Below are 25,336 nucleotides of genomic sequence, written 5' to 3' on the forward strand. Positions count from 1 at the left end.
TAGATTTGAAAGTAAATTCCAGTAATAAAGAGGTTTTCTCGAAGTGAAATGTTCAGTATAAAAAGCGTGTGCTTTAGTACCTAAGTATTTTAGTATTTAAGTTTTTGTTTATAGAAAATGCTTTTCTAAAAACCCCCTGGCCAAATTTTTTTAGCTTCCTTGAAGTTATCTACTAGGCTTTTCCACTTAAAAACGTCATGTATAAAGGTGTAGTTCAACATTGTTTATGCGGAGTAATATTTATTTGAAGAAGCAAATTAATCAGTAGCAAGAAAGTATGCAAAATTCATGCTTCTGCTTTTCCAATACTTCTCTGTTTCATTACCTAGATAGGCTGGCGACTGTTAGTATATGTTTTAAACCACTAAATGAACTTGGAACTGAGTTGTCCTATCTTCAATATAATACTATACACACTGCGTTTCTTTCTAACCGCTGGGTTAGAGCTTAGGAAAAGAATTGAATTGTGTGATTTACTTATCCATTAGACACAACATACGGGCAAATCCAGCAAAAAGGGCAATTCTATTGACTAGCCTTTCCTATTAACAGGACTATCCTCCCATATTGTACTTTATTTGGAAACTAAACAAAGTTTTAGTAGAGGGTTATACGTAACAACACAGAGACTGGAGTTCTTTTATTTAGGTAAAAGCATACAAAATTATAACAGTAGGGGTAGGGTTGTACATTTACTCTTATTTCACGATTTTTTAAATTGAATACACGAACTAGTAAGACGTTCTCAAAAATGTTTTTATTTTCGATGTACAGGGTATTCGGAAATTTCCGTTACAAACTTCTAGGACTTGGAGGGGGGAGTGAGTACATAATATTTTGAATAGGAACCCTTGTCCAGAAACGCCGTTAGAAAACATGTTTGCTGGGTGGGTATGGAACAGGATAGTCACGGAGAGGGTGGTTACATCGGATCAGCTGATGGCATTTAAAGTCTGTCCTACCTCTTTGACCTGGTTCGAGCCTTATTCACGTGTCTGTAGGTGTTAGAGCAACATTGTTGAGCACATGTTTGTAGAATACACCCACATGATGCTTCTGAATGGCTAAGCTCACGGTAATGGAACAGGTGCTCGTCGCCTGTATCAAGATCGTTCTCTACAACGTCCGACACCATCGCATACCCTTTTCGCCACAATTACGCAACGGCCTCGAGGAAGGGTACCTTCACCGTCAGTAGGACTGAGTCTGGTGCTCCAAGGAGACGCCGCACGCCCGAATTGGAAGAGACCGAACTGTATCACGTAGAAGAGGACCCGTCAACGATTATACGAGCTATTTCTTTGGCTATTAATGAGTGCAATTATAGAATAAGTGATGTACTGAATCATACCTAATAAATTACTTGTAGATGTGTTCGCGTTACGAACATGTCTTCAAGTGGCTGTAGCACGGAAAAGATGCGTTTCCGGACATGGGTTCCAGTTCAAAATATTATCTGTTCATTCCCTTCTATAAGTCTTAGAAGTTTGTAACGGCAATTTCCGAACACGCAGTAGTGAAGGATCTAAACATGTTGAGTTGCAGCCAACGTAAAATACTGGTGGCAGTGTCGACACATTAAAACGAGGTCAGTTTTCCACTTTTTAAAGTGTTCCTTGAAAAGAACTTACTCATCAGACACGACTTTTGTGTCTATGCAAGAGCAAGAGAAATATTGATCAGTAATTGCCATAAATGTTCCATTCTGCTACTCCAACCAACAGGTTTTTGCCCGTGCCACGTTGCTGTCTCAGAATAAAAAGAAAATGTAGATCCACCGGTTCTGAGGTGCCTTTGATCTTTCTAGTACAAGGGTTTTCAGAAAGGGAGAGTAAACTTGTCGCAACCTCTTTAGCCTGAAGAATCAGGGTTTTGTATTTCTCTCCAAAAGGTTTTAGTTTAGAGTTTATGGAAACCTATCCATTACCTTCTCTCGTCTCCAACATTAGGTAATTCAGTGCCCAGCGTCTACAGGGTGTTTCAGAATTATAGGTTGTAGGGGGGACTTAGTAGATCAAGTTTAACATAGGAACCCATGTCCGTAAACGTGATCCAACGGCGCTACAGAGCATCAAAGTTATAGTCGCCGGCGCCTGTTAGTTTATGTATATACAGCGTGACTACGTGATGATGTTACAGACTTTCTAGGATGATGGAAAGGGATAAATGTATCAATTTGAGGTAACGAGTCGAAACGTATAAGCGAAATCCGTGCTGATGCCTCTGACAATTGAATACTGGTACAGTTGTTGCTAAGATTATAGGGTAGGCAACTTTCAGAGGTGGTAGTGCAGACTAAAACAAGGAAAAAAGTGTCCAATGGGCTCTAAAATGAATACCTGAGGGGCTATGAGCGCTTGTTCATCTTCGCTACAGTGAAACACATCTCCTCTACTGAACAAAAGCTCATAGCTCTTAAGGTATGTATTTTAGAGACCATGTTTTGGCCTATAATAGCACCTCTGCAAGTCGGACCCTACAGTCTTAGCAACAACAGTACCAATACATGTATTCCACTGTTAGAGGTATCATAAAGGTTTTCGCTTATAACTTTCGACTCGTCATTTCCGGTACAGGGACCCTTACATCCAATTGATACATTTATACTTCTCCACCATTCTTGAATGTTTGTTACGTCATCAACGTAACGCCCTGTATATACATATATTTACAGGCGCCGGCGCCCATAACTTTGACGCTCAGCAGCGTCGTTGGATGACGTTCCCGGACATGGGTTCCTGTGTTAAACTTGATCTACTAAGTCCCCCCTACAACCTCAAGAAGTGTGTAACATGAATTGTGAAACACTCTGAATAAAGAAATGGCACAGTTAGAGACTAAGTTATGCTTGCTTTGAACGATGAAATTGAAGACTATAGAGGACGATAACACACTATCATACTGATAAGCCAAACATTATGAGCACTCTGTATGTAGTTGAGTGGTATCTGTTCTGTGCAACATGTCCGAAAGAACAGACATCATTCAATTCTACACATTTCTGTAAGACCGCGACGATTACTTGACGTTTGTTTGGATGCGGATGCACTAATATCGTTCGAACTCCTACGGCAATCAATAATTAGCGAGTGTGGGGTTACTGGACGAGGGACGCTGCATAGCAGCCTGAGAAAATGGGAAATTTGAGTCGGTCAGGGAACGTGTCCAGAATGGCCGAAGCGGTTAAGGCGACCGTTCATGAGAAGCGGCAAATACGGGTTCGAGTCCTGGTCCGATACAAATTTTCAGCTTTCGCCATTGCATTACCACAATGTCCTGTGCGGTTCCCACTTATCCCTTCCCTTTCCCACCCTCTGTTTCACATAAATTATGAGCACCATCCACCGTCAGACTGAATGCTCCATGATAATGTTATGGGCGCGTGACGCGGTAAGCCACGCAGCTACACTACTGGCTATTAAAATTGCTGCACCACGAAGATGACGTGCTACAGACGCGAAATTTAACAGACAGGAAGAAGATGCCGTGATATGCAAATAAGAAGCTTTTCAGGGCATTCACACAAGGTTGGCGCCTGTGGCGACACCTACAACGTGCTGACATGAGGAAAGTTTCCAACCGATTTCTCATACTCAAATAGCACTTGACCGGCGTTGCCTGTTGAAACGTTGTTGTGATGCCTCGTGTAAGGAGGAGAAATGCGTACCATCACGTTTCCGACTTTGATAAAGGTCGGATTGTAGCCTATCGCGATTGCGGTTGATCGTATCGCAACATTGCTGCTCGCGTTGGTCGAGATCCAATGACTGTTAGCAGAATATAGAATCGGTGGGTTCAGGAGGGTAACACGGAACGCCGTGCTGGATCCCAATGGCCTCGTATCACTAGCAGCCGAGATGACAGGCATCTTATCCGCATGGCTGTAACGGATCGTGCAGCCACGTCTCGATCCCTGAGTCAACAGATGGGGCCGTTTGCAAGACAACAACCATCTGCACGAACAGTTCGACGACGTTTGCAGCAGCATGGACTATGAACTCGGAGACCATGGCTTCGGTTAACCTTGACGCTGCATCACCACAGACAGGAGCGCCTGCGATGGTGTACTCAACGACGAACCTGGGTGTACGAATGGCAAAACATCATTTTTTCGGATCAGTCCAGGTTCTGTTTACAGCATCATGATGGTCGCATCCGTGTTTGGCGACATCGCGGTGAACGCACATTGGAAGCGTGTATTCGTCATCGCCATACTGGCGTATCATCCGGCGTGATCGTATGGGTTGCCATTGGTTGCACGTCTCGGTCACCTCTTGTTCGCATTGACCGCAGTTTGAACAGTGGACGTTACATTTCAGATGTGTTACGACCCGTGGCTCCACCCTTCATTCGATCCCTGCGAAACCCTACATTTCAGCAGGATAAAGTGCGACCGCATGTTGCAGGTCCTGTACGGACCTTTCGGGATACAGAAAATGTTCGACTGCTGCCCTGGCCAGCACATTCTCCAGATCTCTCACCAATTGAAAACTTCTGGTCAATGGTGGCCGAGCAACTGTTCGTCACAATACGCCAGTCACTACTCTTGATGAATTGTGGTATTGTGTTGAAGCTGTATGGGCAGCTGTACCTGTACACGCCATCCATGCTCTGTTTGACTCAATGCCCAGGCGTACCAAGGCCGTTATTACGGCCAGAAGTGGTTGTTCTGGGTACTGAGTTCTCAGGATCTATGCACCCAAATTGCGTGAAAATATAATCACATGTCAGTTCTAGCATAATATATTTGTCCAATGAATACCCGTTCATCATCTGCATTTCTTCTTGGTGTAGTAATTTTAATGGCCAGTAGTGTATATAAACGGAGCAGAGGTGAATCGGGATTCATGCTGGCCATGATACGGGTTGCAAATGGGGAACTCCATTGACATAAGCGACTTTGAAAAAGGACACATTCTTACGGCACGATGGCTGTGAACGAGCAACTCAGAAACGACGAAGCTGGCCTGCTGTTCGCATGCTGCAATTGAGAGCGCCAACGGAAAGTGGCTGAGGGACGGTGGAACCAGAAGTAGGCAACAAAGTGTTGGACGTTCACGGCACATCACATAATGTGGAGATTGGCGGCGTGCGCTATCTGAAAAGCAGGACAGACGGTGTTTTGTGAGAGGTATGACGACAGAGTACAATACTGGGACAGGCACAAGTGTTTCTGAGACTGCCTTTCAGCGCCTCCTGTTGAACATGGGGCTCTGCAGCAGACGCCAGGCTGGTCCTTTTGAAGGAGCACGGCCGATTTCCTTCCTCATTCTTCAAACAATCCGAGCTTATGCTCTGTCTCTAATGGCCTCGTTGTTGCCGGGACGTTAAACACTAATCTTTCTTCCCTCTTTCCACAGCAAACGACACTTAGCGTGCTCTCGTGTTGATCCAACAACATCGTCAACTACGACTGCAGTGGGAACGACATCACCGTGATTGGACTGTGGATCATCGGAAACGTGTCGCGTGGTCGGACGAATAGCATTTCTTGTTGCAAAAGGTCACGTGCGGATAAACTGTGCTACAGGAGTTGTTGTGGTCTTCAGTCTGCGGGCTTTCAAATAAAAAATGTGGCCCTCAACTACGTACCCTCAGACTCAAAGTTGAAATGTTAATATTTTTGGCTGGTTTCGTTGTCTGGGGACTGGGATACGTAGTTGCCGCATTACAAGCCAAATACTGCTGAGTCTACACTATACAATATGAATATACACATGGATCGAATGGTTGAAGGTTCCTATCACTCGGCAATTGCGAATTTTGAATGTAACATAAAAATTTATAAATGAAAGATTGCAATTAAATAGAATCTGCAGGTCCTATTTTAACGACTTTAAATGGTGAGTACGATAGCAGAAGTACTTTTAAGAATGCCGTTTACTTCTGCAAAACACTTATTGGTGTCGATGGTACAGCAGTTAAATAAAATATAAGTTGAGTAACAGGGAAACAATAGATTCCTACTTCACATAATTAGTTTTGAACACATAGCTCGCGAGATATTCACTTCTTCAAATGGTTCAAATGGCTCTGAGCACTATGGGACTTAACTCCTGAGGTCATCAGTCTCCTAGAACTTAGAACTACTTAAACCTAACTAACCTAAGGACATCACACACATCCATGCCCGGAGCAGGATTCGAACCTGCGACCGTAGCGGTCGCGCAGTTCCAGACTGTAACGCCCAGAACCGCTCGGCCACTTCGGCCGGCTCACTTCTTCATGCATACTATGTCACTTGTCCGTCTCCATAGCTAAGTGGTGAATGCGGCTCATCGCGATGTGAAACACCCGGGTTCGGTAACTGGCTGTGCCGGCATTTTCGCTCGGTGGGATGTCTAGAGTGGGGTACACCCAGCCTTTTGAGACCAACTGAGGAGCTACTTCACCGTGTAGAAGTGATTCCAAGATCGAGAAACCCAGCAAGGACAGGGAGAGCGATATGATGACCACATGATCCTCAGCGCCACATCCAATGACATCATCGTCAGAGGATGACACGGCAGTCGGTCGTGCCCGATTGGCCTATCTAGGACCACAACGTGGAACTTTACTTTTAATTTACTTTTCACTTCGTAAAAGTTGGTAATCAAATACTGGTCATTTCTTTCCGAGCCTACGATCTACCGAATTAAGTGTGCCTTAGAGGATCGACCACAATAACGTATCTACAGGGTTATTACAAATGATTGAAGCGATTTCACAGCTCTAAAATAACTTTATTATTTGAGATATTTTCACAATGCTTTACACACACATACAACAACTCAAAAAGTTTTTTTAGGCATTCACAAATGTTCGATATGTGCCCCTTCAGTGATTCGGCAGACATCAAGCCGATAATCAAGTTCCTCCCACACTCGGTGCAGCATGTCCCCATCAATGAGATCGAAAGCATCGTTGATGCGAGCTCGCAGTTCTGGCACGTTTCTTGGTAGAGGAGGTTTAAACACTGAATCTTTCACATAACCCCACAGAAAGTAATCGCATGGGGTTAAGTTGGGAGAGCGTGGAGGCCATGACATGAATTGCTGATCATGATCTCCACCACGACTCATCCATCGGTTTTCCAATCTCCTGTTTAAGAAATGCCGAACATCATGATGGAAGTGCGGTGGAGCACCATCCTGTTGAAAGATGAAGTCGGCGCTGTCGGTCTCCAGTTGTGCCATGAGCCAATTTTCCAGCATGTCCAGATACACGTGTCCTGTAACGTTTTTTTCGCAGAAGAAAAAGGGGCCGTAAACTTTATACCGTGAGATTGCACAAAACACGTTAACTTTTGGTGAATTGCGAATTTGCTGCACGAATGCGTGAGGATTCTCTACCTCCCAGATTCACACATTGTGACTGTTCACTTCACTATTAAGAAAAAATGTTGCTTCATCACTGAAAACAAGTTTCGCACTCAACGCATCCTCTTCCGTGAGCTGTTGCAACAGCGCCGAAAATTCAAAGCGTTTGACTTTGTCATCTGGTGTCAGGGCTTGTAGCAACTGTAAACGGTAAGGCTTCTGCTTTAGCCTTTTCCGTAAGATTTTCCAAACCGTCGGCTGTGGTACGTTTAGCTCCCTGCTTGCTTTATTCGTCGACTTCCGCGGGCTACGCGTGAAACTTGCCCACACGCGTTCAACCGTTTCTTCGCTCACTGCAGGCCGACCCGTTGATTTCCCGTTACACAGCCATCCAGAAGCTTTAAACTGCGCATACCATCGCAGAATGGAGTTAGCAGTTGGTGGATCTTTGTTGAACTTCGTCCTGTAGTGTCGTTGCACTGTTACGACTGACTGATGTGAGTGCATTTCAAGCACGACATACGCTTTCTCGGCTCCTGTCGCCATTTTGTCTCACTGCGCTCTCGAGCGCTCTGGCGGCAGAAACCTGAAGTGCGGCTTCAGCCGAACAAAAGTTTATGAGTTTTTCTACGTATCTGTAGTGTGTCATGACCATATGTCAATGAATGGAGCTACAGTGAATTTATAAAATCGCTTCAATCATTTGTAATAGCCCTGTACATGTCCTATTGAGGACTCGCTACATGCTTTCTTGCACATCCAGCCGCACATCCACGTAGTCACGAACAGCACCGCTACAGCGCCTCACCCATGACTCCCAGGCGGTAATTGAGAGCGACGACGATGACTCCCTGGTCGAGCAGGAAGTCCGGGCCGTACTCGCTGGCGGAGCTGCTGCCTGCCCAGAAGTGGCCGCCGTAGATCCACACCATGACCGGCAGCAGGGCCTCCTCGGACAACTGAAAAGAGATACGAACAAAACTAATGACTCGGAATGACGGCGATAAATTAGTTTCACACACACTCCCAAGTTACTGAAATAGAGCCAACAATGCGAGATCGTAAGGCAAGGTCACACGCGATGACCTGTCTGCACACATTGAAAGATATGCGTTTGTTTCGCACTCGTTTCACATTTTCATCATTTTTATTCTTACGATGGCATGCCCTTGTTGCCCTTAATTTTCTTTGTCGAAGTCACACAGATACTTGAGAGAGGATGGGTGCAAGGTATTTTGTTTTATTTTCCGTTAAATTCAGCAGTCCCATTCCTGTAGCCAAAATGATTTCCTTTCCCGCCTTGACCGTCTAGCTTGAAGGCATGGGTGAGCGTTTTGAATGTCACGTAGAGGCCAAAGAAGCCCCTTTTACTTATTCTCCCAAGTACTAGCACCAACCATTGGAATCTCACTTTCCCGTATTTTTTGGTGCCGCCAAGAGGTGTCTCTGAAACGGGGACTAGTTTCCGAGGCTTTTCCGCCAACCCCACTGGATGTTGGAACGGGGGCCACCTCCCTCTCCTAAGAAATTCCTCTCTGAACAAGGAGGAGAAGTTCACTTTGGCAGGGAGAGTTTTCTAGACTTTGGTTAGTAAGCGTATGTGTTCCTAGCGTACTCGAAATTAGATATTGTCAAGATGCGTGTAGTGACTTAGGAAGTTAGTAAACTCAAACGTATCAGCGCCTTGCCGGCCGCGGTGGCCGTGCAGCTCTAGGCGCTCCAGTTCGGAGCCGCGCTGCTGCTACGGTCGCAGGTTAGAATCCTGCCTCGCGCATGGGTGTGTGTGATGTCCTTAGGTTAGTTAGGTTTAAGTAGTTCTAAGTTCTAGGGGACTGATGACCACAGCAGTTGAGTCCCATAGTTCTCAGAGCCATTTGAACCATTTTTGTATCGGTGCCTTCTTGTTCCTTAGTCGGAGAGAGTATGAAGCAGTCCTTATTCGTGTCAAAATTACATCAGTTTTCTACTCGCAAAGAAGTCAGAACTAATAATTTTGGTTCCGTCTGCAGTTTGCCTGTTTACACCGCTTGGTCAACTGCTCTTGTTTTCTCTATTAAAGAATTATAAGCAATTACCTTTTTATCTAGACTGTAGGAATTCTTGGTCCTACGTTCCACAAACATGCGTGACTCCTATATATTTCAGTAAACTCAACAATGAACTTCCTATAGCGCTTTTTTTAAATAGGAACTCCCATTTTTTATTACATATTCGTGTAGTACGTAAAGAAATATGAATGTTTTAGTTGGACCACTTTTTTCGCTTTGTGAAGGTGGCTCTGTAATAGTTCTGTATTTTAATTTAAAAAACCTACCTGTTACCAACTGTTCGTCTAAAATTCTGAGCCATATGTTTGGGACTATTACAGCGCCATCTGTCAAAAAAGTGAAAAAAGCGCCCAACTAAAACATTCATATTTCTTTACGTACTACAGGAATATGTAATAAAAATGGGGGTTCCTATTTTTAAAAAAACGCAGATGATATCCGTTTGACCTATGGCAGCGCCATCTAGCGGGCCAACCATAGCGCCATCTGGTTTCCCCCTTCAAGCTAGACGAGTTTCGTTCTTTGTAGTTTTTCGTTTGATGCTTATTTCGTGAGATATTTGGCCCGGCCACGATCAATGGACCACCCTGTATATGTCGGAAATTGCATTCCATTGCAAGATGAGATTCATGCTTTGTGTGTTCTTTTGTCGAAATTCAGTTTCCTCTTGATAAAACTGGCTGTTCTTCCAGAGCAATGCAGCAAGATACTTTTTCAATTTTTTCAATTAGAATATTTTAAACCGTGAAACAGTCAGGAAGTGTTTGTCGTACTAATGAAGGTACACACATAAAGTAAGAGTTCTACAGCTTCTCCTATTGTTTCGTGCTGGAATCTAGAAATAACTACAGTTCTCATTTAAATATCAGTCATTCGAAGCAAAAAAGTCTAGGAAACAAGGGCTCTAACACTCATGCATCATGAGTACATCATCTTCGGTACTATGGAACAGATCTCTTCCACTGCAAGGTATTTTCCACAGTTTGAAAGATGGTAGTATGGACCGCAACAAGAACAAGTGTCCAATAAACATGCGATCTAAGGCACATAAGTGCATTCCCTAAGAGCCATGAGCTATTCTTCATTTTTGCTACTGTGAAACGCACCTCTTCTACTGAACAAGTGCTCAAAGCTCTTAAAGTATGTATTTTATCTTGTTTTAGTCCATACCACATCATCCTAAAATATGGTAAGCAAATCTCTTGCAGTAGAAGAGATTTGTTGAAATGGTTGAAATGGCTCTGAGCACTATGGGACTTAACTTCTGAGGTCATCAGTCCCCTTGAACTTAGAACTACTTAAACCTAACTAACCTAAGGACATCACACACATCCATGCCCGGGGCAGGATTCGAACCTGCGACCGTAGCGGTCGCGCGGTTCCAGACTGAAGCGCCTAAAACCGCTCGGCCACTCTGGCCGGCAGGGATTTGTTCCACAGTATCGAAGATGAAGAAGAGCTCGTAGCTCTTAAGGCAAGCATTTTAGAGCCCAGACCTTTTTTGCTTCCAATGTTCGTATCTGAATATTGACAGTTCCTCCTGGGACACTGTGTGTATAAAATTTACTACACGCAAAATAGAGATTATGGTGATGACTGAACTGGTCTCGCCGAAGATACACGCTAATGAGGTGAGGTGACCTATGCGCACCTCGGACGACTCACCGACGGCGTGTAGAGGTTGAGGTAGAGGCAGTCCTCAGAGCCGGACAGCTGCGGGCCCATCGCCTGCAGGCAGTCGTCCGCCTCTTCCACGGCGTCACGCACGCCCTCCCACTGTGCCACCGGCTGCGGCGGCTGCCAACAGGAAGAACACGTGAGAAGTTTCATCTGGCACACTATTCTCAAACTAACATCATTTCTATATTTTCAGTTATTTTTGAAACTGGTATCGACTTCTACTTCGTCAATGTAATGCAAAGACCCTTTGAAATACACTCCTGGAAATGGAAAAAAGAACACATTGACACCGGTGTGTCAGACCCACCATACTTGCTCCGGACACTGCGAGAGGGCTGTACAAGCAATGATCACACGCACGGCACAGCGGACACACCAGGAACCGCGGTGTTGGCCGTCGAATGGCGCTAGCTGCGCAGCATTTGTGCACCGTCGCCGTCAGTGTCAGCCAGTTTGCCGTGGCATACGGAGCTCCATCGCAGTCTTTAACACTGGTAGCATGCCGCGACAGCGTGGACGTGAACCGTATGTGCAGTTGACGGACTTTGAGCGAGGGCGTATAGTGGGCATGCGGGAGGCCGGGTGGACGTACCGCCGAATTGCTCAACACGTGGGGCGTGAGGTCTCCACAGTACATCGATGTTGTCGCCAGTGGTCGGCGGAAGGTGCACGTGCCCGTCGACCTGGGACCGGACCGCAGCGACGCACGGATGCACGCCAAGACCGTAGGATCCTACGCAGTGCCGTAGGGGACCGCACCGCCACTTCCCAGCAAATTAGGGACACTGTTGCTCCTGGGGTATCGGCGAGGACCATTCGCAACCGTCTCCATGAAGCTGGGCTACGGTCCCGCACACCGTTAGGCCGTCTTCCGCTCACGCCCCAACAACGTGCAGCCCGCCTCCAGTGGAGTCGCGACAGGCGTGAATGGAGGGACGAATGGAGACGTGTCGTCTTCAGCGATGAGAGTCGCTTCTGCCTTGGTGCCAATGATGGTCGTATGCGTGTTTGGCGCCGTGCAGGTGAGCGCCACAATCAGGACTGCATACGACCGAGGCACACAGGGCCAACACCCGGCATCATGGTGTTGGGAGCGATCTCCTACAGTGGCCGTACACCACTGGTGATCGTCGAGGGGACACTGAATAGTGCACGGTACATCCAAACCGTCATCGAACCCATCGTTCTACCATTCCTGGACCGGCAAGGGAATTTGCTGTTCCAACAGGACAATGCACGCTCGCATGTATCCCGTGCCACCCAACGTGCTCTAGAAGGTGTAAGTCAACTACCCTGGCCAGCAAGATCTCCGGATCTGTCCCCCATTGAGCATGTTTGGGACTGGATGAAGCGTCGTCTCACGCGGTCTGCACGTCCAGCACGAACGCTGGTCCAACTGAGGCGCCAGGTGGAAATGGCATGGCAAGCCGTTCCACAGGACTACATCCAGCATCTCTACGATCGTCTCCATGGGAGAATAGCAGCCTGCATTGCTGCGAAAGGTGGATATACACTGTACTAGTGCCGACATTGTGCATGCTCTGTTGCCTGTGTCTATGTGCCTGTGGTCCTGTCAGTGTGATCATGTGATGTATCTGACCCCAGGAATGTGTCAATAAAGTTTCCCCTTCCTGGGACAATGAATTCACGGTGTTCTTATTTCAATTTCCAGGAGTGTAATAATATTTATATTGGCGCACATCATTTAATTTTTAGCACTCATTCTCTTTTCTAGTGTGCCGTGTATTAGCGATTCATGGCACAGTCGTATTCCTGTCTCACTTTGCTGTTGGTTCTAGCGCTGCAGCAGAGTGTGTCTGCAAATGTCCTATTTTGGTTCAAATGGCTTTGAGCACTACGGGACTTAACTTCTGACGTCATCAGTCCCCTAGAACTTGGAACTACTTAAACCTAACTAACCTAATGACATCACACACATCCATGCCCGAAGCAGGATTCGAACATGCGACCGTAGCTGTCGCGCGGTTTCAGACTGTAGCGCCTAGAACCGCTCGGCCACTCCGGCCGGCTTTCCTATTTTCTAACTTTCAAGTTGGTGTGATGTATGGCAGCTACGTCTAAATGTGGAAAAATGTGTGATAATGCAGACGAATAGGAAGAACAATCCTGTAATGATCGGACACAATATTGCTACTGCCCTGCTTAACACAATCAAGTCGTTTAAATATCTGAGCACAACGTTGCAGAGCGATATGAAATGGAACGAGCGTGTGAGAAGTGTGGTAGGGAGTAGAGTGCTGCAACGCTCAGCGTTTGACCGGTCACGGCTCGCCTGTTGACGGGGGGACCGAGCCGCTCGTGTCCGGCCCCACACCACTCGGCTCGGTCACGTACTCGCGCCGTGTCTGATGTCCGGATTCCGGACACGCGGATAACCGAGGCCGGCCGCGTTGGTCTAGCGGTTCTGGCGCTGCAGTCCGGAACCGCGGGACTGCTACGGTCGCAGGTTCGAATCCTGCCTCGGGCATGGGTGTGTGTGATGTCCTTAGGTTAGTTAGGTTTAAGTAGTTCTAAGTTCTAGGGGACTTATGACCTCAGATGTTGAGTCCCATAGTGCTCAGAGCCATTTGGATAACCGAGCATGACCGGTCACCGCTGACGTCCCACCTCGCCACCTCGCCCCGGCTCGCTGCACTGTACTTTACTGTACAAATCCAACGCCTCTCTCTCTCTCTCTTTCTCTTTCTCTTTCTCTTCCTCTCTCTCTCACACACACAGTGTATTTATCTCTCTCTCTCTCTCTCTCTTTTAATACAAAAGTAACATTTCCAAGAACGGGTACGTGACACAGCTAAATTCATAAAGCACTTGGAAAGTAATATGATATTTCAGTAAGACAGCGGATAGAAGACGAGTCTCATTTCCAAACAAAAGAGATATTTTTCCTTTCATTTATAGGAAACATTAAATAAGTGATTTCCCTGTAATCTAGAAGACAACCATCTTCATAAAGAAAGCACACAAAGAACATTAAACATTTACAGACGTAACTTGTCACACTTTTCAATTGTTTACAACATAAACAAAATTATAGTTATTGTTGATCCGCAGTCAATCACTAACGCGTTCCGGATTTAATTGGCTGCGGCAATTTGTTAGTAACATGCCGGCTTTACTAAAGCGCCTTTCACTAGGTGCGCTTGTTGCTGGGATACATAAAATACGTCTTGCAACTGTAGCCAAATCTGGCAGATCTTTTTCATGTCTGCTCCACCACTTTAAGGTGTCATCATCATCTCCGGGGGGGCATTAAAATGTACAGATCTATTTCATCTGCTGCGCATGATCTGTTGTTCCTCCATTCCTTGAAACGATCTCTCTTTCTGGGTGGTGATGATACAGTACTTGAAGGATCTATGATAATAAACAAAAGAGACAACTAATACAGAACTGATATCGAAATCATCGAAACGTTCCCGTAAGAGACCGATGACCTCGCTGTTTGGTCTCTACCCCAAAAAACCCGACCCCCGTTCCCATAAAAACGAGATGTTTTACGTTAATGAAATATTATACGAGTCACAACATTCCCGTTTCTCTATAATACACTTCCCACTAACTATGCAAAAACGATTATGTTAATGATTGCATGTTGAACCTGCGTACGTAGCACACATTTGTCGCACATTGCTAAGAATTTACTACTTTTCACTTATTTCAAGCATATTAAGATCACTGAAGGACGGCCAAAGAAACGATCTTTGTGAGGTCTCTTGCAACTGTGTTTCTTTAAATGAGTGGTTCCCGACTGCAGAAACAATAAAGTGGAGCTTTTTATGCACGATACGTACCCAGTAGACGCACTGTTTCCATCTACAACCAACAGAAATGTACTCCATACTTGGCTTTTTAGACCTTCCCGTTTCTTTAATGTGTAAACATTGATTTCAATCTTACGTCTTACTACACTGGCTTCTTCGCGCTGCTTGATTACATAGAGAGACACACCACAAATGAGAAGCCCCTACTGGCTGCAGTGTCACGCGGATAATAACACGTGTAAATGTGTTTGAAGTTATGTGCCACGTATTCGGTCACGGCTTCTATGCTCGGTCACACGAACTAGTGCGGGTAGCCTATCCAGTTAGGGTGTGCTCGCCCCACCTCGTATTTTGTGCTCGCGTACTCGGTCATGCAGGACTCTAGTAGGGAGCCCGCCCGGTTAGCCGTTCGGTCTAACACACTGCTTTCCGGCCGGATTAGTGTCGAGGTCCGGTGTGCCGGCCAGTCTGTGGATGGTTTTTAAGGCGGTTTTCCATCTGCCTCGGTGAATGACGGCTGGTTCCCCTTATTCCGCCTCAGTTACACGATGTCGGCGATTGCTACGCAAACACTGTCTCAATGTACGCGCACACCATAATTACTCTACCACGCAAACATTGGGGCTACACTCGTCTGGTGTGAGACGTTCCCGTGGAGGTCCACTCGGGGCCGAACCGCACAATAACCCTGGTTTCGATGTGGGGCGGCGGTGCTGTGAGTGGACTGCTGTAGCCTGTTGTGGGGTTGTGTACCACTGCGGGCTACGGCGGGTACGAAATCTCTCCGTCGTTTCTAGGTCCCCAGTTCCATACAAAACAATAGAACACTGTGGCCGGAAAGGAGATTGGTCGACTTTGGTTTACTGGGAGAATTTTAGAAAAGGTTTGTTCATCTGTAAAGGAGATAGCATATGGGACCCTAGTGCGACCTATTCTTGAGTGCTGCTCGAGTGTTTGGGATCCGTACCGGGTCAGACCGAAGGGAGACATCAGTTCAGAGGCGGGTTGCCAAATTTGTTACCGGTAGCTTCTAAGAGCACGTAAGTGTAATGGAGATGCTTCGGGAGTTCAAATAGGAATCCCTGGAAGGAAGGCGACGTTCTTTTCGAGAAACAGTATTGAGAAAATTTAAAGAACCGGCATTTAAAGCTGACTGCTACGCGATTCTAGTGCCGCTAACATACACTGCGCGTAAGGGGCCACTAAGATAAGATAAGAGAAATTAGGGCTCATACGGAGGCATACAGACACTCGTTTTTCCCTCGTTCTGTTTACAAGTGGAACAGGAAAGGAAATGACTATTAGTGGTACAAGGTACCCTCCGCCACGCACCGTACGGTGGCTTGCAGAGCATCTATGTAGATGTCGATGTGTTGTTGTTGTGGTCTTCAGTCCTGAGACTGGTTTGATGCAGCTCTCCATGCTACTCTATCCTGTGCAAGCTTCTTCATCTCCCAGTACCTACTGCAACCTACATCCTTCTGAATCTGCTTAGTGTATTCATCTCTTGGTCTCCCCCTACGATTTTTACCCTCCACGCTGCCCTCCAATACTAAATTGGTGATCCCTTGATGCCTCAGAACATGTCCTACTAACCGATCCCTTCTTCTAGTCAAGTTGTGCCACAAACGACTCTTCTCCCCAATCCTATTCAATACTTCCTCATTAGTTATGTGATCTACTCATCTAATCTTCAGCATTCTTCTGTAGCACCACATTTCGAAAGCTTCTATTCTCTTCTTGTCTAAACTATTTACCGTCCATGTTTCACTTCCATACATGGTTACACTCCATACAAATACTTTCAGAAATGACTTCCTGACACTTAAATCTATACCCGATGTTAACAAATTTCTCTTCTTCAGAAACGCTTTCTTTGCCATTGTCAGTCTACATTTTATATCCTCTCTACTTCGACCATCATCAGTTATTTTGCTCCCCAAATAGCAAAATTCCTTTACTACTTTAAGTGTCTCATTTCCTAATCTAATACCCTCAACATCACCCGACTTAATTCGACTACATTCCATTATCCTCGTTTTGCTTTTGTTGATGTTCATCTTATATCCTCCCTTCAAGACACCATCCATTCCGTTCAACTGCTCTTCCAAGTCCATTGCTGTCTCTGACAGAATTACAATGTCATCGGCGAACCTCAACGTTTTTATTTCTTCTCCAAGGATTTTAATACCTACTCCGAATTTTTCTTTTGTTTCCTTTACTGCTTGCTCAATATACAGATTGAATAACATCGGGGAGAGGCTACAACCCTGTCTTACTCCCTTCCCAACCACTGCTTCCCTTTCATGTCCCTCGACTCTTATCACTGCCATCTGGTTTCTGTACAAATTGTAAATAGCCTTTCGCTCCCTGTATTTTACCCCTGCCACCTTTAGAAATTGAAAGAGAGTATTCCAGTCAACATTGTGAAAAGCTTTCTCTAAGTCTACAAATGCAAGAAACGTAGGTTTGCCTTTCCTTAATCTTTCTTCTAAGATAAGTCGTAAGGTCAGTATTGCCTCACGTGTTCCAGTATTTCTATGGAATCCAAACTGATCTTCCCCGAGGTCGGCTTCTACTAGTTTTTCCATTCGTCTGTAAAGAATTAGTGTTAGTATTTTGCAGGTGTGGCTTATTAAACTGATTGTTCGGTAATTTTCACATCTGTCAACATCTGCTTTCTTTGGGATTGGAATTATTATATTCTTCTTGAAGTCTGATGGTATTTCGCCTGTTTCATACATCTTGCTCACCAGATGGTAGAGTTTTGTCAGGACTGGCTCTCCCAAGGCCGTCAGTAGTTCCAATGGAATGTTGTCTACTCCAGGGGCCTTGTTTCGACTCAGGTCTTTCAGTGCTCTGTCAAACTCTTCACGCAGTATCGTATCTCCATTTCATCTTCATCTACATCCTCTTCCATTTCCATAATATTGTCCTCAAGTGCATCGCCCTTGTATAGACCCTCTATATACTCCTTCCACCTTTCTGCTTTCCCTTCTTTGCTTAGAACTGGGTTTCCATCTGAGCTCTTGATGTTCATACAAGTGGTTCTCTTATCTCCAAAGGTCTCTTTAATTTTCCTGTAGGCAGTATCTATCTTACCCCTAGTGAGACAAGCCTCTACATCCTTACATTTGTCCTCTAGCCATCCCTGCTTAGCCATTTTGCACTTCCTGTCGATCTCATTTTTGAGACGTTTGTATTCCTTTTTGCCTGCTTCATTTACTGCATTTTTATATTTTCTCCTTTCATCAATTAAGTTCAATATTTCTTCTGTTACCCAAGGATTTCTACTAGCCCTCGTCGTTTTACCTACTTGATCCTCTGTTGCCTTCACTACTTCATCCCTCAAAGCTACCCATTCTTCTTCTACTGTATTTCTTTCCCCCATTCCTGTCAATTGTTCCCTTATGCTCTCCCTGAAACTCTGTACAACCTCTGGTTTAGTGAGTTTATCCAGGTACCATCTCCTTAAAGTCCCACCTTTTTGTAGTTTCTTCAATTCTAATCTGCAGTTCATAACCAATAGATTGTGGTCAGAGTCCACATCAGCCCCTGGAAATGTCTTACAATTTAAAACCTGGTTCCTAAATCTCTGTCTTACCATTATATAATCTATCTGATACCTTTTAGTATCTCCAGGGTTCTTCCATGTATATAACATTCTATCATGATTCTTAAACCAAGTGTTAGCTATGATTAAGTTGTGCTCTGTGCAAAATTCTACCAGGCGGCTTCCTGTTTCATTCCTTAGCCCCAATCCATATTCACCTACTACGTTTCCTTCTCTCCCTTTTCCTACACTCGAATTCCAGTCACCCATGACTATTAAATTTTCGTCTCCCTTCACTGTCGATGTAGAACAACATAATTGTTGCTCACAGCACCACAGCGGCAAGCCATCACAGCGAGGAGTCTGGCGTACGACAGAGTTGCACCGGCGCTAGGCCACTAGGGCAGGGGTCTCCAAACTTCTTAGTCTGCGGGCCACATTGACTCCTCCACGAAGTCATAAGGGCCAAGATCTACCTAGTGGGATTAAAGCACTCTAGCACTCCATGATCACCGTAATGTAAGGCTAAAGGAAAGATGAAATCGCAAAAATCTAAGGTTGTGGGAATAGCTACCACTGAAACGAACTACACGATTTTTATTTAATTACATAATTTTGATTGGTGGACGTACCTGACCGAATTGCTGGCATATTTTATTCTGGCGAATTTCACCGACAAAAAAGTATGTCACTGCACATTCTTCACGAAAGCGTCCTGCAAAGTTAACGAAATCTCTAAATCATTGTTAGCAAAACTATTACTGCAAGACGTAACAGAGGTAGAGTATGTCAACGCATTGTTATTTCAAGCGGCGCAACAATTAGTTTAGTTATGTAGTCTTGTAGCGAGTAGCAGAGCCAATGTCGCGGTGTATTGGTCGCGATAGGCCTCGAAACTCAATTGGTGGCAGGTAGCACCTCAAATATTTGGCGTGACGGATACCGGGGATGTCCGGCCAGCTAACGCGGGCCGGTTTGCCGGCCGTCGCGGGCCGGTTTCCGGGCCGCAATTTGGAGACCCCTGCACTAGGGCATGCTGCCTGGTCCTCTTTATGTCTGGAGTGGCGGGCTGACGATGTTGTCCAGCAAATTGTGGCACCTTGGAGAATGGGGTGGCCGGTCTCGTACGGAAGACCGGAAGCTAAAGAAGACAGCACGGGTAATGTAACTGATGATGATAAACAGAAGGCCGAAATTCTAAACCTAGCTTTCAAAAGCTCGTTTACGGTAGAGGACTGCAGCACCAATCCCCCTTTCAATTATCGAACAAACGCAAGGATGGCTTGGTGTTAAGTGTGATGAAACGTCCCCTTAGAACAATTTCTGAATTACTGTGCTGATAAACCTCTTACACTCTGCTTTTCAAACAGCTGAGCAAAACTGAACGTACTCAAACATTCACTAAAGTGACACACAATATTTTTAGCGCAACGCAATCTGACTTTCTGAAATCCCTACAAAGGAATGGCCCTGACTAACATTAACCTGTACCTTTCACAAATCACTTACCTCACAAAAATCTTCGTTACTCAAGCTACTGCAATACAGCGAGCGCCACTACTGCCAGCTAAATAAAAGATTCAAACTACAGAAGGCACTAACTACTGATAGGCATAGTTAGCAATTGAAAGATGTTAATAGAGAACAAACAATGTATTTACCTTAACAGTCATAATATATATAATAGTTCATGACATCAAGTGTTACAAATTTCAAAACTCCGCCATCTCTCTCCCCACATCCACCACTGCTGGCGGCTCACCTCCAACTGCGCAACGCTACGCGCTGTTAACAACCAGCTGCCCAACACTACAATGGCAGACAACAATGCTAACTAGTCACAGACTGCACACAGCACAGCCAGTGATTTTCATACAGAGCGCTACGTAACGTTGCCAATAAGAAAATACAAACAGCCTACTTACAAGTGTATCTGGGATTGTAAAACAGTTAAGATCCTTAGACGCCAGGGAGGCATCTGATCCAGACGGTATCGCCATAAGATTTCATGTTGACTATGCTACAAATATAGCACCATTATTATCCATCATCTATCAGAGATCATTGGAACAGCAGAAGAAGGCCCAGGTCATAGCAGTCTATAAAAAGGGCAGAAAAACAGATTCACAAAATTACCGGCCAATTTCACTGACATCAATTTGTTGTAGAATCATGGAACATATTTTCTGTTCAGACATAATGACCTTTCTGCACTCTGAGAAGCTCACCTGCAGAAAGCAGCACTGTTTTAGGAAACAGCGGTCATCCGGGACACAGCTGGCATTCTTTGCGCATGATCTACAACAGGCTCTAGATACCGGCTCCCAGGTTGATGCCATATTCTTCGACTTTCGGAGGGCGTTCGACTAAGTTCCGCGCTTTCGCTTGCCCCGGAAAGTGCGCGCTGACGGTCTATCCGATGACATATGCGGTTAGATAGATAGTTTTCTAACAGGCAGAAAGCAGTATGTCGTCCTGAATGGTGTGACTTCAACAAAAACAAGCGTAACTTCAGCTGTGGCCCAGGGCAGCGTAATAGGACCTCTGCTTTTTACGATTTACATAAACGGCCTGGTTGATGGTATTGACAGCGGCATTAGACTATTTGCCGATGATGCTGTAGTCTACAGGAAAGTACTATCACACGAAAGTTGTAAACAAATCAATGAGGGTCTGCAGAAAATAAATGCGTGGTGTAATGACTGGCGGTTATCTCTGAATATTAGTAAGTGTAACCTACTGCGTATAACAAAGCGAAAATCCCCATTAATGTACGAGTACAAAATAAATGCCCAGTCATTGAAAGCGGTAACATCCGTCAAGTATCTAGGTGTGACTATTCGAAATGACCTCAAATAGAACGATCAGATTACACAAGTACCGGATAAGGCGAACTCTAGATTGCGGTTTATAGGTAGAAGCGATTCAGTCCTTGAACAAATGAAGTTGCTTATATTACTTTAGTTCGTTCAGTCTTAGGGGATCGTTCGTCTGTATGGAATCCTCACCAGTTGGGTCAAGTTCAAGAGATTGAGAAGGTCCAAAGAAGAGCAGCAAGATTCGTGACTGGTACATTTAGCAATCGCGAGAGCGTTACAAATCTCACAGAAATTTTGAAGTGGGATGCACTTGGAGATAGACGACGCACTAAACGGAATGGGCTGCTCACTAAATTCCAAAATGCGATCTTCGCCCAGGACGTAGAGCATATATTATTACCGCCAACTTTCATATCGCGCAATGGTCACCATTCAAAGATAAGGAAAATTAGACCTCGTACTGAGGCATTCAGACAGTCGCTTTTCCCTCGCGCGATCCACGAGTGGAACAGAGGGGGGGAATTTGACTTTGGCGCGAATAGTGCCCTACGCCACACACAGCCTGCTGGCTAGCGGAGTATGTATGTAGATATGTAGGAGACAGGAGCTGCGGCTGAGTGAAGGGAATGGCATCAACTTGGTGCCAGCACTGGTGGACCGTGGAAATCGATGAACAAGTCTTCGCATCTGTCTCTAGGTCATGCTTGGCACTCCGGCCGAGCTTGTTTAATCCTGGCATGGCTGGCCAAGGGAGTTCGTCCTGATAGTGGCGCTGTCCGGATGAAGGAGGGGGCGGGTGCGGTCGACATCTGAGGGAGCCCTGGTGGAGAACCAACACCAAGAAGGGCAGCTAGAATGCTAGCCAGCTAGCAGCCTCCGAAGACAGACTGGTGGACTTGCAGTCGGGACCGACGCATGGCTTTCTCTCAACACGGCGTATCGTCCTCGTGGTCTGGGGCGGTGAACGGTGCTTGGGTTCGTGGATGACAGTGCGGCCAAGAGTCTGGTGTTGTTAGCTGCACTGTGCTTTCGGCTTCTATGTTTAAATGAAATATTATTTTTGGCATAATATTTCTTGCTCCTTTTATTGGAAGGTAGGTGAAATTGTGTCAGGTATTGAGTTTTGCATTTTGGTAAATTGAGAGCTGAATATCGAATTCTTGTCGGGCTTCCAGCAGGATCAAACTGTCATGTGAGCACAATATTTCAGATGTCCACCTGGCCGTCATCACCAGGTGAGAAAAACTACGCTGCTCTCGCCGATAGCTGATCCCACTCGTAAATGACTGCACCTTTGAATGCATCGGAAGTATAACAGCGCATGCGCTATATACAGGGTGATTCAAAAAGACTACCACAACTTTAAAAATGTGTATTTAATGAAAGAAACATAATATAACCTTCTGTTATACATCATTACAAAGAGTATTTAAAAAGGTTTTTTTCACTCAAAAACAAGTTCAGAGATGTTCAATATGGCCCCCTCCAGACACTCGAGCAATATCAACCCGATACTCCAACTCGTTCCACACTCTCTGTAGCATATCAGGCGTAACAGTTTGGATAGCTGCTGTTATTTCTCGTTTCAAATCATCAATGGTGGCTGGGAGAGGTGGCCGAAACACCATATCCTTAACATACCACCATAAGAAAAAATCGCAGGGGGTAAGATCACGGCTTCTTGGAGGCCAGTGATGAAGTGATCTGTCACGGGCTGCCTGGCGGCCGATCCATCGCCTCGGGTAGTTGACGTTCAGGTAGTTACAGACAGATAAGTGCCAATGTGGTGGCGCTCCATCCTGCTGAAATATGAATTGTTGTGCTTCTTGTTCGAGCTGAGGGAACAGCCAATTCTCTAACATCTCCAGGTACTGTAGTCCAGTTACAGTAGCACCTTCGAAGAAAAAGGGACCAAAGACTTTATTGGCTGAAATGGCACAGAAAACGTTCACCTTAGGCGAGTCACGTTCATACTGAGTTGTTTCCCGCGGATTCTCAGTGCCCCATATACAGACATTGTGACGGTTGACTTTCCCGTTAGTGTGGAAAGTTGCTTCATCACTAAACACAATCTTTGAAACGAAAGATTCATCTGTTTCCATTTGAGCAAGGATAAAATCACAGAAATCGATTCTTTTAATCTTATCAGCTGCAGACAGTGCTTGAACCAATTTCAGACGATAAGGTTTCATAACTAACCTTTTACGTAGGACTCTCCATACAGTTGATTGTGGAGTTTGCAGCTCTCTGCTAGCTCTGCGAGTCGATTTTCCTGGGCTGCGAACAAATGCTTGCTGGATGCATGCTACATTTTCATCACTCGTTCTCGGCCGTCCAGAACTTTTCCCTTTGCACAAACACCAATTCTCTGTAAACTGTTTATACCAACGTTTAATACACCACCTATCAGGAGGTTTAACACCATACTTCGTTCGAAATGCACGCTGAACAACTGTCGTCGATTCACTTCTGCCGTACTCAATAACACAAAAAGCTTTCTGTTGAGCGGTCGCCATCTTAGCATCAACTGACGCTGACGCCTAGTCAACAGCGCCTCAAGCGAACAAATGTACAACTAAATGAAACTTTATAGCTCCCTTAATTCGCCGACAGATAGTGATTAGCTCTGCCTTTTGTCGTTGCAGAGTTTTAAATTCCTAAAGTTGTGGTATTCTTTTTGAATCACCCTGTACAGTGCGCACGCGCACAATCATCCCTGCTGCACCCTGGGACAAAAAGAGTTGCAGCGCCTCCGGGGGTGAATACTGTTGAAAGCGATATATCGTTACACATGATTATTCATAGCCAGCCGTTTCAGATGCCATTGTTTCTTCATGTCTGATAAAACAGGATTCCACGTTTTACTTAGCGGGTATCCATTATCACGTTAATGATATTATCAGCTAGTCTGATTTCGACAGATTCTTTTAAAACGCAATCCCAGTGCCGCGATACACTTCCCGTGAAATAGAGGCACTCTTTGACATTTTGAAGACTGCGGTACATTCAATTTCATACACTATGTGATCAGAAGCATCCAGACAGCTCTATGTAATGCGTAAATGACCAGTACCTGACACTAGAGGCGTACCCGTCAGTGAAAAAGGGAGCAGCTAGTGTTGTCAGTAGAATGGTATTATACGAGGTGCATTCAAGTTCTAAGGCCTCCGATTTTTTTTTCTAATTAACTACTCACCCGAAATCGATGAAACTGGCGTTACTTTTCGACGTAATCGCCCTGCAGACGTACACATTTTTCACAACGCTGACGCCAGGATTCCATGGCAGCGGCGAAGGCTTCTTTAGGAGTCTGTTTTGACCACTGGAAAATCGCTGAGGCAATAGCAGCACGGCTGGTGAATGTGCGGCCACGGAGAGTGTCTTTCATTGTTGGAAAAAGCCAAAAGTCACTAGGAGCCAGGTCAGGTGAGTAGGGAGCATGAGGAATCACTTCAAAGTTGTTATCACGAAGAAACTGTTGCGTAACGTTAGCTCGATGTGCGGGAGCGTTGTCTTGGTGAAACAGCACACGTGCAGCCCTTCCCGGACGTTTTAATTGCAGTGGAGGAAGGAATTTGTTCTTCAAAACATTTTCGTAGTATGCACCTGTTACCGTAGTGCCCTTTGGAACGCAATGGGTAAGGATTACGCCCTCGCTGTCCCAGAACATGGACATCATCATTTTTTCAGCACTGGCGGTTACCCGAAATTTTTTTGGTGGTGGTGAATCTGTGTGCTTCCATTGAGCTGACTGGTGCTTTGTTTCTGGATAGAAAAATGGCATCCACGTCTCATCCATTGTCACAACCGACGAAAAGAAAGTCCCATTCATACTGTCGTTGCGCGTCAACATTGCTTGGCAACATGCCACACGGGCAGCCATGTGGTCGTCCGTCAGCATTCGTGGCACCCACCTGGATGACATTCTTCGCATTTTCAGGTCGTCATGCAGGATTGTGTGCACAGAACCCACAGAAATGCCAACTCTGGAGGCGATCTGTTCAACAGTCATTCGGCGATCCCCCAAAACAATTCTCTCCACTTTCTCGATCCTGTTGTCAGACCGGCTTGTGCGAGCCGGAGGTTGTTTCGGTTTGTTGTCACACGATATTCTGCCTTCATTAAACTGTCGCACCCACGAACGCACTTTTGACAC

At 45.5% G+C, this 25,336-nt stretch overlaps 1 protein-coding gene across 1 annotated transcript in view; it reads right to left on the reverse strand.

The window, feature by feature from the left end:
- Positions 1-25,336, reverse strand: part of LOC126144229 (juvenile hormone esterase-like) — a 109,195-nt gene that overhangs the window by 64,913 nt on the left and 18,946 nt on the right. The window contains exons 3-4 of the mRNA XM_049915481.1: positions 11,012-11,143; positions 8,107-8,257 (exon numbers count right to left, since the gene is read on the reverse strand). Coding sequence (XP_049771438.1) covers positions 8,107-8,257; positions 11,012-11,143 — 283 coding nt within the window. The remainder of the gene's footprint in view (positions 1-8,106; positions 8,258-11,011; positions 11,144-25,336) is intronic.

Source organism: Schistocerca cancellata, chromosome 1 (assembly GCF_023864275.1).
Source record: "Schistocerca cancellata isolate TAMUIC-IGC-003103 chromosome 1, iqSchCanc2.1, whole genome shotgun sequence".
NCBI lineage: Eukaryota > Metazoa > Arthropoda > Insecta > Orthoptera > Acrididae > Schistocerca > Schistocerca cancellata.